Source organism: Chelmon rostratus, chromosome 14 (genome assembly GCF_017976325.1).
Source record: "Chelmon rostratus isolate fCheRos1 chromosome 14, fCheRos1.pri, whole genome shotgun sequence".
NCBI lineage: Eukaryota > Metazoa > Chordata > Actinopteri > Chaetodontiformes > Chaetodontidae > Chelmon > Chelmon rostratus.
This window is the reverse complement of record NC_055671.1, coordinates 23950406-23969828: the sequence shown is the minus strand read 5'-3', so window position 1 is coordinate 23969828 and position 19423 is coordinate 23950406. Positions and strand designations below refer to the sequence as shown.

The window sequence follows — 19423 nt, the reverse complement described above, 5'->3', positions numbered from 1 at the left end:
AGATATACACACAGACTGGTTCCAGCAGAGGTCAGTGAAGTCATTGGTTTGTTGTTTTTTTTCTGTCCATTTCCCCCATTCAAAAACTGCATCCTGACTGTCGCTTAAAAACAAATTATTCCACTAAGAAGTTTATTTTTCACAATCTCGTTCTGGTTCGAGGTCTTAAAAGTTGCCGGTTTACTGCAGCCGAGCCCGAACGTCAACTGAAGACCATGAAAATAGAGAATGTGAATGGAGACCTGGGTTTTTTGTGTGCAGGAAGATTCAGGGAAGTAGAAATAGAAATAAAACTGGAAAAAAAGAAAAGGGGCGTTTCGGAGCTTAGTGTTATTTTAGTTAATAAAAGCCACAAGTCTGCAGGTTTCTGAACCTTCTATGAAGGACAATGTACAAAGAAAATAAGACACTTTACATTTTGCTCAGAGACAACAACAAATAAAAGTTTAGATATACAAAAAAATACATTATTAAAAAAAACGTAACATAAATGTAATAAGAGGAAACTAGACTAGATCGAAAGATTACTGTCTTGGGGGCAAGAGTTTTAGTTCTGATTTTGTTTTCCCCAAACAAACAAACGTAGTACTCAAAAAACTGGGAGTTCACCACTGATACTGATGGCAGCGCACATAGTTAAAATAATTATATATGTATACAATATACAAAAACTACTCTATCATTCAACAAAAAGGTTCAAGAGGAGGGCTGACAAATGAAGCAGGTCGACTAGTTATTAGTCTAGAAGGTTATTCGACAAGAATAAATAGTCTCATCTAAAGCTATATATATATATATATATATATATATATATATATATATATATATATATATATATATAGCCATAATAGTTTTGACATGTTGGGAATACACTTGTTCGCTTTGGAGGAGAGATAGATACAAAGACTGATTCCAGTCATGTCTTCCCATTAAATATAAGGCTCTAGCTAGCAGACGGTTAGCATAGCTTAGCAAACAAAAACTGAAAACGGCTAGCCTGGCTTTGCACAAAGGTAAAAAACCCACATTTACCAGCACCTCTACATCTTAACATGTTGTATCTCGCCTATTACACGCCAACAACACTGTGTGAATTTAGATTTTTTTACACTGAAATTTTGTATGGATTTGAGAAACGAGACACAACGTCGCAGAGGAGTTAGTAGGCGGACTTTGTTACCTGATGACTGGGATTAGCACCCATAACCTATGCAGACCAGCTACTGTTAGCATAGCAAGTCATAGCCACAGTAGCTAGAAGCAGACAGACATGCAGACTGGTCCTCTGGTCCTGCTGTGGCTGCTCTGTCTCTGTTAAACCAGTAGAGAGCGTCCTTTGTAGCTTATTAAATGTAAACCAGTGTGATAAGCCAAGCTAAGCTAAGCTAACTGATGGTAGCTTCTTATTTACCACGCAGACATGAGAGTGATGTCAATCTTCTCATCCATCTCTCTGCCTGAAGGTATATAAACAAGCACTTTTCCCAAAATGTCAAACTATTTCTTTAACGGATAAAATGCAAAACAAGATTCATTTTTAACGGATGCCCAGGACTTCAAATCAATTATGGAATGACTTGTTTTACTCCCAAAAAAACGTCCTTGTGATTTAGCAATCAAATAGGCTATGTTTTACTGTTTCCTACATGATTTCAGTGCCAATTTTCCATCAGCGAGTACAGGAGTTAAAATTTGTTGAAATCTTGGATGGAACAAAACAAAAACAGGACGACGTGACAGAAATGAGTGAAGGAAGGAGATGGTTTGGCAGTGGAGCTGGATGATGTGGTTGGCTAACAGGTTAAATAACTATTACCAAACAAATGAGAGTTTGGTGCCCTTATTTGTTGTGCAATCCCACAGAGACAGCATTAGACTGGTGACGGGATCCAGTTCTTACTGCAGTACAGATTGCTGAGACTCAAGCTCCAGATGACACAAGTAAAAGGACGACAGGGAAGTGTTGCTGGGGGAGGGAATAATAAAGTTAAGCAATATAAAAATACAATACCACAAAAAATGAAACAGTACACCATTTTGTTTTTACAAGTCTTCATTATTGCAGACGTAGTCCACTAGGTCTGTGACTCCTAACAGGTCGTCTTCGTCATCGTCCTGCGCTGCCATCTCCTGGCCAACCAGACCGTTCGGCGCTATGGCAGCAGCTGGTGTGGCACTGATGTTTTTGGGTGGCTCCAGATTGTGGATGAGGCCTGGAGCAGCGGCGGCGGGCCTGCTGACGATGCCCTCCAGGCTCTTTATCGGGCTCTGTCCGTTGGTGGGTGGCAGCTCCACCGGATTACATTCCACTGCGTTTGTTCCCTTTGACTCCTCGTCTGCCTTTTCAGCTGCTTTCTTCTCCTTCACCTTCTCCTCCGGTTCCTCGTCGTCATCGTCCGAGTCGATGCGGTTCACCCGCTTACGGATGGGACGGTCCTCCTCCGACGATTCGTCCGAGTCGTCGTCCGAGTCGTCGTCTTCAGAGGCTCTCCTGCGTTTTAGTGCCAGCCGCCTGCGCCGCTGCCGGGAATCCTCCTCGGAGGAGTCGACTCGCCTCTTCACCCTCCGATCCCTCGAGTCCTCCTCAGAGTCTCTGGAGAAACTCGCTGAGAAAAGAAAACAAGAGGCACTTTTAGCTGCGGGTCGTTCTGCCATCATTATTACCTTAATATAATTAACATTGATACTAATAAGATGGTTAGAAAACATGTCTGTCTGCACAACCGCCAGTGAGCCAAACAGCTGATTCAAGCTGAGCATCATTCTGATCCAACTGAATGCATCAAACCAAAACAAAGGAAAAACACCCTGCAGCATGCTTCCATTTCCTTTATCTTTAATGGGATTTGTCAAGGAATTTCACACTGTAAGCACCCCTGTGTGACTCACCTCCTCCCTGCATGTGACAGATATAAGCGGCGGTGACGCATTTTGTTGCTCCCTGATTCAATAATTCATTTATTATGAAAGAACTGGAGAGCTATTCAGTACAGCTTGCATCAAATCATTGTAATTCTGATATGGAGTAGTTAAATGTGTGACTATATTTGTACCTTGGCTTTATTTTGAGACATACATTGAAAAAAACCACTATCAACACACTTTCTGTCAGCACTGTTGCTGCTGAAGACATATATATATATATATATATATATATATGTATGTCATATAAACACAGTTATCTGGAGTTTTAAGGAAAGCTGCAGTCCTGTTCTTTTGCAGGAGATGACTGTGGGCTCGTCGTTCATGATTTAAATAAAGATTTAAAAAACATCCTGGGCCGTAGCCAGTTCTTAACATGTACTGCGTGTTCTGACTGACCTTCGCTGTCCGAGCTGTCCTGGCGCCGTCGGGGTTTCATTTTGGCCCGATTGGTTTCTGCCTGAGAGCCTTCAGACTCAGACGTCTCGCAGTAGTTCACCTGCTTCTTCTGACTCCGCCGAGACCGCCGTCGACTCATATCCAGATCACTGTCGCTGAACTCGCTGGAGCCTTCAGTCGCTGGACGCACACAGCAAACAATGATAACAGGTTAGAAATGTGAGGATGTTCCGCGACCTCCTCAAAACCAACTTAAAAAGAGCAGATGTGACAGAAATGAGAGTAAACCCATTTAATGAAACAGACAATATGAATATTTGTAGACAAAATATTTTGTGCAGCTGTTTGAAATTTGTAAATCAGACCCGAGTCTTCATAAAATCTTCTCAGAGGAACAGCATCAGTGAGGAAGACTAATGAGGAACAGGCAACTTGCTTGAAGCATCATATTTTTAGACCTGCGCTGCCTGCAGGGCTGTCGTACGTGTGCATAAAATACTGGTTATTCCAGTTAATTCATTCGCATTCGCTCAGAAACTGCGAGCACAGATCAGCGCGCAGTCGCTTTTTATTCTGCCCCTCAAACTCTGGTGGGTGGGGGCTGAAGTGTAAATATTCACATCACAGTTTATGGAACTGTCGCCACGATGGCTCAAAACTGAAAATAACCTTTCTGCAAATTGCAGAAAACTGTGGTGGGATTTGACAGCAAACCTGACAAAAACACCAATAATAATAATAATAATAATAATAATAATAATAATAATAATAATAATAATAATAATAACAATAGCAATAGTAATAGCAATAATAATAATAACAACAACAACAACAACAATAATAATATTAGCAATAGTAATAATAATAATAATAATAACAATAATAATAGCAATAATAATAGCAATAGTAATAGTAATAACAACAACAACAATAATAATATTAGCAATAGTAATAATAATAGTAATAATAATAATAATAATAATAACAATAATAATAGCAATAGCAATAGTAATAATAATAATAATAATAATAATAATAATAATAACAACAATAATCTTCAGCAACATCTTCATGTGGTTTTATCAGAGAAGAGAAAGGCATGGTTGGGACAGGGACATGATACTGACTAATATAATCCTACATACCTATTTCATCTTCTTCTTCTTCATCCGTCTCGTCTTCTTCATCATCCGAGTACCCCCTCGGCCTCCGCCGCTTCCTGGAGCTTCGCCGTTGTTTCGGTGGCTTCCTGGTCCGCGAAGATGTGCGATGCTTGCCGCTGCTGTTGCTGCCCAAGTCGCTGTTGTTGGAGTCGGGCTCTGTTTCGCCCTCGGTTTCGTTATCCGATACTACAAACTCTTCTTCTGAGCTGAGCCGCAGAGACACGAACAAATGCATAGATGTAAACAGAGCGTTCAGCTACCATCACACCAAACTCTTTATTTAAAAAGTACATCTCAGCTCTCAGTGCAGTTCTGTCTTTTTCTTACCTTTCGCTGAGGCGGAACTCTTCCTCGCTCTCCTCCTCGTCCACGGTGCTGTCGCTGTCCAGGTCATTGAGTCGCCGGCGTTTTTTCCTGCGCTGGCCGGCGGGGGGTCGTGGCGGGCGGCCGTTCTCCTTGCCCTCGTCTGCTTGGAGGATGGTGGACATATCCTTTCCTCTGTGGCCCGTGATGTTGGCCATGTCTTTGCCCCGACCAGCTCCTGTGAAAACACCCCCCATCATGTCCTCAGATTTTAAAGGGCCGGTTTGGCTTTTTGTTGCTGACGGTTAGACGAGAGGACTGATGCTACCAAGTCTGTACTGCAAAGAGGCTTAGCTTAGCATTGAATGATCGGCAAGAGAGCACATTTTCTAAAACGTAGCACTACTTGTTTTAATTATTTTCAGAAGAGTCAGAAGTCATGTCCTCCTACCTCCACCCTCTGCTTCTTTGATGTCCTCCTCGATCGCCTCCTCGATCGCCTCGTCGAATTCATCAAATCTGTGAAATTTGCATCGACGCAGACAAGAATTTCTTTTTAATGGGAGGTAAATCACATCGTACTTCATCAGAACATCAGCTTCGCTCCAAAAAAAAAAAAAAAAAACCGACAGTGTGCAGCTCTGTTATCAGTTACTGCTGAATCACTGCTGCCGTGTCGGGACAGAAGAGAATTCAACACAGTGATATTCTCAATAACTGATCGTATTGATGGATTAAGTTTGTCGGGTCTAAGAATAAACTGAATGCAAGAGTTACGGTTGAAATAGTCCCCTGATAACTGACAACTTACTGCAGATCAGTGGTTGTTTACAGTGATGGAACATGTTGACGACAGTGTATGAAATCCTGAATATATCAGTAAATGTAAAATATCATAATAATAACACTACATTACATTGTATAAGATTACCTGTATGAGTATATTATAACAGTGTATGACTACTGCATTGTTTTCATTGTATCTTTATATTATAAGCTATATCTTAGTATTCTTTTCCATTTCTATTACATATACAGTATTCTTACTGTGCATGTGTACTGCACATACATATTCTGACACTATATACTTTAATATATATGAGTATTGCATTTATTAATGCATAACTGTGTTCCAGTATTTATTACCTAACGTTTACAGTTAAGTTTGCTGCCAAAAACTACTGGCCCGATTTCATGAATTTTGGAGCAGTTACACAAATTATTTGTGTGTTTCGTGAACATTGCGAGAGGCAGAATAAGTGCCGTGCATCTTAACATTCCTCAAACCAACGTGTAGCTATGGAAACATACATTTGCATATATAAACAAGTGAACTATTGGCCGTGGTGGAGGTCTGCGCTCTCTCTGTCCGAATATTTAAATTCACTTATATAACCGAAGGTATTGTAATGCATATTATTTACAGAACAGCTTTTTAATGTAAGCTCTTGATTTTAATTTCTAACCCATATTTCTATTATTTGTAGAGCAAGTGCAATCATATAAATACCATAATACCATAATAGATGACAAACTGAGTTTTAATGAAAACTGCAGATCTGTCTGTAAACAGGGCCATCAGTGCCTGAGGAAACTGGCACACTTCCACACTGACCGAACCATTTTAACTTTGTTTTATCCTTCTTTTATTGAGTCTGTTTTATCTTTTTGCATGGTGGCATGGTTCGGTCAGGCCTCAGTAGCAGAGAAGAACTCGCTGAATCAAATAGTCAGGTGGTCCAGTCGCCTGATAGGTGAACCCCAGTCTTCTCCTGCCTCCCTGTACACTAAACAGGTACAGAGGATGGCCACATCAATTCTTAATAATGACTCCCATCCTTTCTTCTGGACGAAGGTTTCTAGTCCCAAGGTGCAGGACACAGCGTTATAAAAACAGCTGTCGCCGTCACTGAGCTCAATAAGATACAGTGACATAGCATTTTATTTATTTATTTACTGATCTCGTTATTTATCTTATTTATCCTATTCATGTGCCCTATCTTTTATCGTGATTTTTACTACTTTTATGTTCTTATATTTATCTTCTTGAGTTTTTTTGTCTTTTAGTAGGTTTTATTGTGTGTTGTTTTATCTATTTGATTTTATTTATTTTATCCTTGCACATATCCATGAAGCTATACTGAGCACTTTCTGTCCTGTCACTTTGATCAAGTACCACTTGGTTTGATGTGTGTTTTGTTTGTTTGTGGTTTGCTGTGAATCACTCTCTGCAAAACAAATCTACCCTCCGGTATAAATAAAGGAACCTTGAACCTTGATGCAAATATCTGCTTTCCTCCCGCAGGGATCAATAAAGACTTATCTTATAAAATAAGACTTGCATCAGATCATCTAAACAAATGTGAAAATAAAAATCAGCACATAAAAAACCCAAAAAGAGAAATGTACTCATGAGATATTTCCCAGAATGTTTCAGACCTGTAGCTGATGGATTTCTTGGTCCTCGTAGACCTTCGACCCCAGCTCCTACTTCGCTTTGTTTCCTTCTTCTCTTTGATGACGATCTCCGGCTTCTCTTCCTCTTCCTCCACCTGTCAAGAGCGAGACTTCGTGTCACAAACATCAACAGGGGAGTGTTTATGTGGTCAAAAATGGACGGTCACATCGTGAGCTTACTGAGGGCGTGATGATGTTTTCAACGCTGATTCCAACGTAGATCAGCCGTTCTTTCCTGGAGGAGATAACACACATTAAAGACGGCCCGGCATCTGTAAAAAATCTATAACCAGGAAATGGCTGAGTATAGAGCCCCCAACAGTAGCTGAAAGGATTGAAATAGTTAGAGAAATTCACACTAAAACAAAAATTACCCTCTCTCTAAGATGTGCTGTTCGAAAATATGAGAAATGTTGGAAGAAATGGAAGCAGTATATGGACGTTTTATAGATTCTCTTCTACTTATAATGAACCTTGTTTAATATCACTTTCATTATATTGTGGTTGTAACTTGAGTTGGTAGTCTGTAACCCATTTATCTTATTTTTGTTTATTTATATATATATTTTTTTACCTTTTACAATTTACCACATGTGGAGCCTGAATGTCAAATTTCTTCATCCGACTCCTGATGTGCTATACTTGTTTTGTTTGTACTGTTTACTTAAACAAAATAATAATAAAAAAGAAAATAAAAAAAAATAAAAATAAAAAAAGACGGTCCAGCATCACCGACAGCGCAACTCTAAACTGAACGACACCTCTGTGAATGCAGGAGTGAACATTTGAACATTTACCAGCTGAACGACAACAAGTCAACAAGTGTTACACAAACGATTAAGGAAAGCAGTGTTTGTGGCTGTGCTCGTATGATACTGCTGTAGCCCAGCCTCAGTATGGATGCAGAACAGTTTGAAACACTACAAACAAGAACCAGGCTCTAAAGAAAAAGGGCAGAGCTCCATCTGGAGACAGCGAAACAGTAATAATCACAAATATTGAAATAAATATGTAAATATCTCACCTTCTCTCGGCCCGTTCCTTCTTCTTCAAAGCAGCATCGAGGTTTTGGAGCTGCTCTTCTAACTTGTCACAGAGCTGCTTCTACAGAGGGGATTAACGACACATGAAACCTGCGATCGTGCTTCATTTATTCTGTCTTAATGTTTGGTGCTCTGACTGGTACGTACATGCTGACAGGGCGGACAGAACCACTCTCCGTCGGGGATGATCATGAGGGGAGGCCTCAGACAGGCTGTGTGGTACCCGCTGTCACACGAGTCACACAGTAAGATCTGGAAGGAACATGGTGACTGATCGATTAATCCTTTTCATCATTTTCAAGCAAAAATGCCAGACTTTGATTCCCCCCATCACCAATATGTGAATTTGTTGCTTTTCTGTCTTATATCATATAAATATTTATGGATTGGGACGAACAAAGCAAGACATCTGGAGGCATCGTGTCACCTCGCGTGAAACACAGGCTGGCACAGTTAGTACCCACCAGCTCAGGGTGATTTGGAAGACCGCAATGTTTGCAGGGGTCGTCGTTTGGAGGTAGGCCGTCGTCCGAGGACGTCGAGGAGTCCGAGCTTCGTCTTTCTCGGTTACGATTCCGCCTCTTTCTGCTGCGCTCAACCTTGTAGTCTTCATCGCTGTCGTCCTCCTCCTCGCTCTCGTCGTCGTCGCTGGACTCGTCGTCGCTGTTCTCGTCTTCCGAGCCTTTCTTTTTACGACGCGTTCGCGTGTTGGACCATCGGGCCTTTCGTCTCTTTCTCCCCTGAAACAAGCACAACATGTTGACTTGGATCAGAGCAGACAAACTAAAGCATAGCTCAGTAAATCAACTTAAATTCAGCTCAAAGCAGCTAAAATACTCTGAATGAGATAAATATTCAAACTGAAATGACCTGTTTGACTTTAAAAAAGTGCAGTTTATAAGCACAACAGACTGTTTGCAGTAGTTTGCCTTGTCGTCCAGCAGAGGGCAGCGGTGGAATGTAAGTACATTTGCTCAGGTACTGGACAGAAGTACAAATCTGAGGTACTTGTATTTTACTTGAGTCTTTTCTTTTCATGCCACGTTCTACTTCCACCCCACAACATTTCAGAGGGAAGTATTGTACTTTTTACTTCACTACGTTTATCTGACAGCTTCAGTTAATTATTACGTCAGAAATTTAGGCACAGCTGAAATGTTGAGGTTTTGGACTGTGGGTTGGACAAAACACACAGTGTAACGGTGTCCACAAACCAAACAATCAATCGATTAATGGAAAATGATCAGCAGATTCATCCATCATGAAAAGAGTCATTAGTTGCAGTCTGATACAAAACAGTTGAAAATGAGCTGAACCTCAAAAACACACAGCAGTGTTACCTTAGCTTTGGGCTGGCCCTCCTGATCAACCTTCTTCTCTCTGGGTTTCTTCTGAACAGCTTTCACTTCCTCTTCCTCTTCCTCCTCCTCTTCCTCTTCCTCTTCCTCGTCTTTTTCCTTCTCACCCTTGCTGTCCTCCTGCTTCTCAACAGGTGGAGCAGCCTGTGACTTCTCCAGCTTCCTGTCGTGGATCTCCACAGCCTTCGGCGTTGGTCTGGAGATCCTCGGGGATCTCCGAAGCGATCTCCCCGTGTTGGTGTCAGACTCTGAGTCGGCCTGTCTCTCCTCTCGCTGAAGCTCGGCTTTCCTCCGGTGGGCCGGACGCTTGACCTTTCGACGGACACCTTTCTCCTGAGTATCTGACGGAGCTTCTCCGCCGTTCGCCACCTCTTGCTTTGTCGCAGACTCCTCTTCTTCACTTTTACTTCTGCTCTCCTCGTCGGTGGGCTTCTCGGCGTCCGGTTCTCTGCCCGGCTGGCCCGCTTTCGTTGTGGATTTGCCGTCTGGTTCTTTGCTCACAGTTTGGTGACCAGGTTCCTCCACGTGGGTTTGGCTTTCGCTCTCTTTGTGAGCATCTTCCTCCTCCTTTGTTTCATTTGTTTCATCAGTTTTTGACAGTTTATCTGTTGTGGAATCGTCTTTGCTCTCCTGCTCTTGAGAAAGGTGCTTCTCACTGTCATCTTTAAGGTTTTCGTTGTCCTCTCCCTGTCTGTTTTCCTTGTCGGTATCCTTTTTACTTTCTGATGATGGATGCTCTGCCTCTACTTTTGCTGCCTGTTCTTCAGACTCCTTTTCCTGATCTGTGTCTGGCCTTTCAGGTTTTTTATCACTTTCTTCAGAGAGGCTCGTCTTCTCAACAGGACCGGATGGTTTATCTTTCCCCTCAGACGCTTCCTCTGTCGTCTTATGTGCTACCGAGTTCGTAACAGTTTTGCCATCCTCTTGTGGCTTTGTCAGATCGTGTTTCACGGCCCTTGCTTCTCCCTCCACAGGCCCGGGCGTAGACTCGCTTATCTTGCCGCCATCGTGCGTCGTGTTGTCTTCACAGTTGACAGCTTTCTTAATATCTTCAGACTTTTCCATCTTTCTGGAGTTGCCCCCGGAGGCTGCGCCGGCTTTCTCTGGCGTCGCCGCTGCATCTTTGATGTCGTCGAGTTTCTCGATGGGTTCGCACGAGTCCGATTTGTCGAACTTCTTCACGACAGAAGACTCCACACTCTCTTTAGCGCTGGGTGTTTCTTCTGATTTCTCACTGATTGGTGGCTTGTCTGCCTTCTCCGTGACCTCAGAGCTCTGTGTGACATCTTGGGTCTGAGCATCATCGCTGTCTTTTAGTGTTTCTGTGTTTTTAATGGCAGATGGAGACAACGTGTTTTCAGGATCAGGATCTTTGTCTTCGCTCTGTGCCTCTGTTGTTTTGACAACTGCCGGCTTCTCTTTCAGCGCCGAATTATCCGATTTCTCTGCATCAGTCGAACATGTTTCCGTTTCTTTAGCTTCGTCCGCCTCTGCCTGCTTCACGTCTGTTATATTTTCTAGAATCTTCGACGTCTTGGTTTCTTCAGTCTGACTCGACTCTGGTGTGTCCACGTCTGCACAGGCGGGTTTTTCCTCTGAACCTTTTGATTCGGCTTCTTTGGGTTTGACTTTCTCTGACTCACCAGCTGTTAATGTTTCATCAGCTTCCTTTAATTTGATCGTCGTGTCTCCTGCACAAGACTCTTTTTCATCTGCTGGCTCGGACTCTTTTATTTTTTCCTGCTCTTCGCGGTTAGACGGCTTCTCACGTGCATTATTTACGTCTTTAGGTAAACGTGGCGGTTCTGCTGGTGTTGAAGGAGACTCCTCCTTCTTTTCGTTTGATGCAGTGCTTTCCTTTTCTTCCTGTTTATCGAGGTTATTCTTGTCCACGTCTGCTCGGTGTGACGTAGCGCCCTCCGCGACCTTCTCTGCGCCGTCATCCTTTTTATCTTTCACGTCATCCTTGTCTGTGCACGGCGACTCGTCTTCTCTGATTTCTTCAGATTTACCTGCAGCCGTTTCACCCGTCTGCTCTTTGTCGACGGCGGCGTCCTTCAGTGACTCGCACCTGAGCCCTTTCTCAGGCGCGGGCTGAACTTCGCCGTTGACGTGATCGTTTACACTCGGCGCTTTCTTCGTCTGTTCAGGAGTCGAGTCGGTTTTCGGAGCTTCCTTGACCTGAGAGACGGATGGGTTTTGCACTATAATGTTTTTTTCAAAGTCTTCACTAAACTTCATTCCTCTTTTTTTCAAAGGGATTTTGGCCTGTTGGTCGTTCTTCAGAGCCTGCTGAATCTCCTCTGCGCTGTTCTTCTTGGCCTCTTCTGCTTTTTCTGCCTTTACTGATATACACGGTGTCTCAGAGGCGGGCTCGCTCGTCGCTGTGCTTGATTTAGTGTCTGACACCTCCATTGGTTCTTCTTTGATGATCTGGGCTTTTGTACTTATATTGAGATCCACGGCCGGTTTCTCTGAACAGTGTTCTGCTCCAGTTTTGCCTTCGCTGATGCCATTCAGCGAAGCTTCTGATTTCAGCTTGTCTGCTTGTATTACTTTTTCATTTTTCTCTGTCTTTGGTGAAAGTGGACCGACAGCTTTGCTAGAGTCTGTGCTGTCTTCACACGATGAGTCCTCCGTCTTTTTAACGTCACCTGTAACGCAAATGGAAATGATAGAGAAGATGAGCAGCAATCTCGATTGTGATTTGGTTTCACATATAACACATATGACACATAACCGTCAAATAGGTGTGATTCTTATCTTCTGATTCTTAATCGATTCAGAAATCCAGAAAACAAAAGTTTGCAATAACATTACACTCATGAAACAGAAAATTGGAATTTAGATGCACACATGCAGAAGTTATCTTGTCGTTCATCTTCAAAAGTGGCATTGGGGAGCATTTTGGATTTTATAACTAAACAATTAGCTTTGCGAGACGAAGGTGTGAATGCCTCATACCCCATCACCCAAAGGCTAGCTAACGTTAGCAAAGCATCAAACTCCAGCACTTACAAATGAGACCAGCGGACCAGCTCCCACTGCAGCACTTTACAAAACTTCATCTCTGAAGGGTCAAAGAAAATCTTGCTGCCTGTACAGCGTTTTGAACAATGGTGGCTTTCGAGGCCGTTCCCTGCTGCTGCTTGCTACTACTCCAGAGTACATCCCCCGACTTTACAAAAACATTTAACCTGTGATGCTGCTCAGAAAACCACACTTTCATTTCATTATTCTGACACATGCTTCCAAATTAATACAGTCACCATTAACTTTTTTTAAATAGATAAACTACTCTCACACACTTTTCTTTGCATTTTTCCGTCAGTGACCTTCATCCAGACCATTCAGCTAAACTGTGAGGGAAACTTCTCAGGCTGCAAACCTGCAGGTCTGTGGACCCAGCTGTCTCCTCCACTGCTTTGTGCAGCAGTGACGTGTCGACTCGTTTGCTCCTGCTGGACCTCGATGCTCCTCTTTGTTAATGTTAGTGTGATCAGTGACTGCATATGATGTATCGACAAAAAGACGTAACCTTTGTCCTGCAAAGCTAATTTTTATGATAATGACCAAACATGTCCCCAATACTTCCCTTCATAGCAGATCAACTCTAGATAGCTCGAATATGTGCACGTAACGTACTAACGAACCAACCTCAATATAATCTGTGACTCAATTCAGAATCAAGAAGATAAGAATATCGATTCTCATGTGTTCTGTATTGATTTTTTCCTACCCGACAGAAGACTTTTCTGTCAATGTGAATCGGTAAACACGTAATTAAAAGCATCATTTTTACCTCCTGCTTTCTCCTCGTCGCCCTCAGGTTTGGTTTCTTGCTCCTTTTTTAACAGCGCAGGATCAATTTGTGTCTTCAGCAGAGCCACGACCTCAGCCAAGTCATTTCTATCTCTACAGGAAGAAAACAGGGGATGGATATAACAGCTCCCAGTTCACAGTAGATAACACACAGTTCCCATCGTAGGAATTAAAGTTCATTTCATTTCAAAGCGCCTGCAGCAAATTTGTTCCATTAAAACCAGTTTTCTCTGCTTACTTGACGATGCACTTCCACGACGACCCGTCTAAGTCGTCCTGCTCCTCCACGTACACACGCACATTGTTGTCTTGGTCCAGTTGAAACCAGTACATCTGACCATCTTTGTCCCGGCCAATCGGCTGCAGCCGCATCTTATCCGGGTCCTCCTCATTGATGGCAGTTTTGAACTTAACATTTTCATCAAACTGACACTCACATAAATACTGGAGAAAGAAGAGAAAGTAGAGAATGTTTCAGAACACCATAAAATGTAGGAATAATTACGGTGGCTGATAAAAAATGGAGGACTCATAGTTACTTTGCTGCAAGTGGCAAAGATGTGTTGAAATTTGGTTGCAAGTGTGATGTTACTATCAAGAACATTCATTAACAGCTCAGGGAGGAATGCAGCCAACTGGGTTTATTATTTTTACAAGTAGACTGTCTATATTTACACAATTTGGCTACGCTGTAGGAGCAGATTGTTGAAAATAAATGCTACAGCTTCTGAAAAGCAGAGCTCCAGAGTGCAGCGATGGGGGACAAGCTCGGTATAAAATCAGCCCTGAACAGTGAAGCTGCCTCCCCTTTGCTTCCCCGCCACAGTCTGGAGGCAGGTCATTTCAGATAATGTCACTCAGTACCCTTAACTATCAGGCAAATGGTAGGAGATAATGGGAGCCAATTGGCCAATATCAGCCTACTGCAGATATATGTGTATCGTGTATGTGTCACCTGATGATGTGTCAAGAAATATGCTGTGCCAAAATTTAAGAACAGTGTTTCCATTACACAGTTTGTCCACCAGAGAGCGCTGACAAGTGGATTTTTGAACTGTTAATTACTGTACGAGCCACAGACTCCACTTTAACCTTTTAGTTTTAGGCAAATACACACTGGATAAATTTCACGCACACAATAAATAAATACAGTGCACTGTAATAGTAAATTGTGAGTGATTTCTGACAGTCTTAAATTAAATTCAGCCATTATTAATGTTATAAATTACATTTATTCTTTTCCTTCTATAATGTTAAACTATTCAGAGAAAGGCCATTTACTCTGTAAGGCAACATCACTGCCTCGTTCTCTAAACTGTCCTCTTTAAAGATGCAATAAAAACGAAATAAAATGAGCGAGGAAACCAGACTGCCGTTCTGAACGGCAGGAACGACAAATAAAACTGTGCTCTCACTTTAAGTATCCCCGCCTTGCACTCTGTCGGCATCTCCTTGTATCCTTTTTCTTCGAGTTCCCATGCCCACGTTGTGTTGAACTCTTGGCATACCTGCAAGAAAAACCAGAAATTTGATCAGCAAACTAGTTCATTAAATGTCAAATGCTTCACTTATTTTTCTTGAAATATCGTAATCTCTTCATATCTGCTTGCTTGCGTCACTGTTTTTAGACTCTTTTATAAAGATGCTACAAAAGTCAACAAAAAAACTGAACATCACAGGTCTCTGTTTCTGATATCGACTCCACATGATGAGAAGAAATTATCACCGATTTCATAAATACACCCTTGAGTATCACAGTAGCTATAAGATGGGTTTTAATGGACAGTATTATAGAATAAATGTGATTTCACTGGTCATAAATGGAACAAATCAATATTTTTCATATGAACAATGGATCAAATGACTAATGTGAAAGATTAGCGACGAGCCAATCACCACCAAACTCTGCCTGTGTTAGCTGATTGTTTTGGTTTTATGGCTGCAGGTCAACATGTTTCAGCAAAAGGAAACTGTTTTGAGACTGAACTATGCTAACATGTTTGCTGTACAATGTCAATCAATCAATCAATATAAAAACCCAACTTATTCAGCTTTATGTTTAACCTGTTCTTTAGTTCATTGTTTAATTTTTTGTACCAAATGCCACCAAAAAAAACCCTAGTCCAAAAACCAATACAGTTCTGCACTTCATTACACATTATGTGGAAGTAGCTATAAAAAACTCAAAGATTACCTTTACTAGATACTTCTCCCATCTGTCTGCTGACACTGATTTGCCGATCTTCCTCAGCAACTTGACGTGAAGATCAGCGAGCAGCTTTGGAACTGAGGAGAGACCCGAGAGAAAACCACATTTTATATATAACTCAGTATCAAGTCAGGTATAGTTTATTAGACACGTGCAGTAAATAACAGCGATATCAGAATCAGTAGCTGTGACTGCTAATGAAATGCTTTAGTCCTCAAACATGTCTATATTTTTAAAAGCCAACTGAAGCACAATATACAGTAAACTAAGCACGTCTAATGATAACCCGAGTCCTGAAATACTCCTTTAATTGTTAAACTAACGATATTTCCATGCTCAACAGTGTAATATTCGTAGTATAGTCTGTTAGACTGCCACTTCCACCGAAATAAGTGATGGCTGCAAACATTCTCGAGTGGTAGAGGTGCCTGTGGTGTGAGGGTTCGGGTATTCTTATATAATCTCTGCCCAGAAAGACAAAATACAAATACCCAACCAGGGAGAAACACAAGTTTAAATATATTATTTCCACAGACTGGACTAAACGTATGTTTCAGCGGAACAGCTTGACCTGCTAACTTAACTTAAATGCAAACTTTTTTGAACTCGTCGTATACGGGCGAGGTCAAAGAGGACATCTGATGACTCCCCAAGCCATTTATGACCTGTCCCCATGTGACCGAAAGTTCACCTTTAGGATCATGTGACGATGATGCCTGAGCGATTACTATGTGGACCTTTAAAACTCAGATTTTCTTCACCATCTAAGTTCAATTTCATCTATATTTCTCACGATGTAAGATTTTAAATACTGGAGAAAATTAAGATTTTGTATTTGGGACACATTAAAAAACCCAACATATTAAAAAGGACACCACTGCCTTCAGATTCAGTTCTGGAAGACTTTAAAGGTGTAAGCATCAGAGAAGTGCTGCTTTCTTTTAGGATACAGATAATACACAGTACATAAAGTCCCACTTTTATCTAAGGTTATAATTATTGCTCATTTAACAAGGACAGTCTTACGTGGTAAGATCAACTTTAGTAAGATAGTAAGTAAGTAAATAAATGTACTGAGACAAAAACAGTAACAAAGCGAGGACACACAGAAGTCGCAATAAAAGATGAAAAACAAAATTGCCCCTAAATGAACGGACTCAGGTGGTAAATAAGTGTTTTGTGTCTGCAGACAACAGGATGAAAGATAATTATTGCACTTGTAGCAACAAAAAAATAAAATCCGGAAAGAGTTTGTTGTGAAGAGGGTAAAGTACAGTACGTGAGGAGGATGATGATTATGAGGAGGAGGACAGTGACCATGTGTAATTGCACTGATTTTATCAAGTTAAGATCCTGGTTTGCAGCTGAATCAGGTGATTGCTATTAAATATATGGCTGTGCTGTAAATCTTAACGGTCATTCCTGTTCATATCCAGAGTACCTGAGGTGTGTTTTGTTGTATTTTGTGGCACCTGAGTATATTTACCCTCCGGTATAGGACTGGTTATACTTCACACCAATTAAATTGATTGTGTGTACAGACGTATAAGGCATGGACGACAAGTTAACTTTTAAAATTACACTTTAAAACTGATTTGCCTGTACTATAAGTCAGCTCTTAAAAACTTCCACTGTCTTGTATAAACCTACTGAAATAGCCTGAAACACACTTTGTGTTAAGAGAATATTCTTTCTAATAGATGCATTTTTACAGTGGTCAAACTGACACAATGGTGGTGTTTAAACTGTGATTCATTCATCCTGATGCACTCTGCCTTGTCCAGCTGTTGTTATTCAGTCCTGCAGATGTTTCACAATAAAAAACTTGTTTGTAAATGAAAGGATTCTGTCCAATTAAACACTAGAGGGCTTTTAATTTGAAACGGAGAGAGGAAGTGAGTTTGTATTAACTGCATGGCAGATCAGAAAAGAGGGAGGATTCAAACTAAATTATAATCAAATACACTTCTCAAATAGAGAGGCTTAGAAATAAAAGGCTTGTCTCTCATATGATCCTTCTGCAAATAAAATCCTCAAACACACGAGGTAAATAAAGGCTTCGGTCACCATCTGACAACTCATGAATGTAGTTGTTTATTATTGAAAACAGATCTGACATTGAGTCCTGGGTTGGAAATTAGCACCAGGGACCAGTCACAAACTGGTAAAATAAGAAAGTTGCTAGTAGATTTCAGACACAAAATAATGATTTGCTATTGAGAGGCTGGTGCTAATTTCCCACTTTGATTGTGTCCCATGATATGCGACTATAACATTTCTAGCAGTCTCTGCTAAAGTCTAGTATTTCGCCAAGGTGGCCACTGAAAATAATGTCGGTGGAAAATCGATCTACACGGTTAATTAAACACGGTAACGTTGTCAGAGTTGTGTTTACACGTGATGAAGCCGAGTTTATCTGAACGGAGCAGCCGTCAACGTGAGGCGAAAAATGTCACTCTCAATCAGGAAGACTTCAGACAGGGCTGCGCATGCGCAAAACAATCCAGCTCAATGAAGGGAGGAAAAAAAAAAGTCAAGTCAACCATGATACGCAACACAAACGGAAATCAACCACTTTAACTTCTCGTTGACGTACACGGAGATTGAGCACTAAGGTACGCATACCAGCTAACGTCTGGAAATAATACAAACATGCATTTAAAACTTACTCAATGGACAGGGAGAATATCGCTGTATATCATACATACGCAGGATTATATTGTGAGCGCTAAAAAAAAGCTTTATTTTGAAAGGCCCGAACGGATGTTGCAGCTCTTATGGGCAGTTTGAAGGTTGCTGTGCGAACCACTACATAGCAAAATATTTTAACTGTAAATAAAGTGCACAATTGCGTTCGCGTTGCACACAATGACATTTTCACCGATAAATTATCAGAATCCACGACGTGTTGCATGAATTATCACCGTCTTTACTGCCTCGCAAACACTACTATCACCACACATTTCTGCCTGTGTTGTGCTACGAGTAACGTTACAACACCAGATAAAGGCTGCTTGGAAAAAATTAAGCCCTATTCAAAGGCTAAAAAGTGAGAGAAAACCTCGAATAATTCGGCGGGCTCACGCCTTAATAATCATCAATTAAAGCATAGGCAAATTTTCTACTTCGAACAGCAGCTCTGAGGCGCAGTTAACTTATATTTAAGTAAACACGAAGGTTAGAAAACCACACAATAACACACGACTAGCTAACATAGCTGCTAGCCTGCTAGCACGGTACCATTATCATTAATGCAATGGTGAAGTCTCTCCTCCTCCTCCTCCCGTTAGCAGCTGGGTGATTTTCTACCCTACCTGAGGATGTGTCCTGCAGATATCTCTCCAGCTGGGGAAAGGTGAGCTCCGGTAAGTCCAACAATGCTCCGTAACGCTCCAAAAAGGAGCAAATCACGGCGTAATTTGGACACAAACCGGGGGAAGAACTCGCCGTTGCCGCCGAAGCAGCCATCTTTTCCACACCAGTGTCAAGCCAGCCGGAATAAAATGTAAAACTTCCGGTGTTAACAAAATAAAACGTTGAGCGACATTTTTTTTTTAAACCTACAGTTTCAAATAATGTTGCTGCAAATATATTTCATGAAGTTATACTTTTTAGTTTAGCTGTGGTCCGTCTGGTTTAGGGATAGAGACAGACAGAAAACTTGATTAAGCAAGCTCACTCAGATGCGTGACACAAATGTACATTTTAAAGTTGTAGCAGGCAATATTATTTCATTATAATTTGGGT

At 41.4% G+C, this 19423-nt stretch overlaps 1 protein-coding gene across 1 annotated transcript; it reads right to left on the bottom strand.

Moving 5' to 3' along the window:
- Positions 1-817: 817 nt before the first annotated feature.
- Positions 818-19144, bottom strand: rsf1b.1 (remodeling and spacing factor 1b, tandem duplicate 1). The gene is made up of 16 exons (XM_041952459.1): positions 18991-19144; positions 15662-15753; positions 14883-14975; positions 13706-13911; positions 13448-13560; positions 9628-12299; positions 8752-9027; positions 8435-8539; positions 8269-8348; positions 7425-7479; positions 7227-7339; positions 5239-5306; positions 4812-5025; positions 4467-4690; positions 3322-3501; positions 818-2606 (listed from the first exon to the last, which is right to left on the bottom strand). The coding sequence occupies exons 1-16, from the start codon at positions 19142-19144 to the stop codon at positions 2044-2046; spliced, it is 5208 nt and encodes a 1735-aa protein (XP_041808393.1). The 3' UTR covers positions 818-2043.
- Positions 19145-19423: the final 279 nt, after the last annotated feature.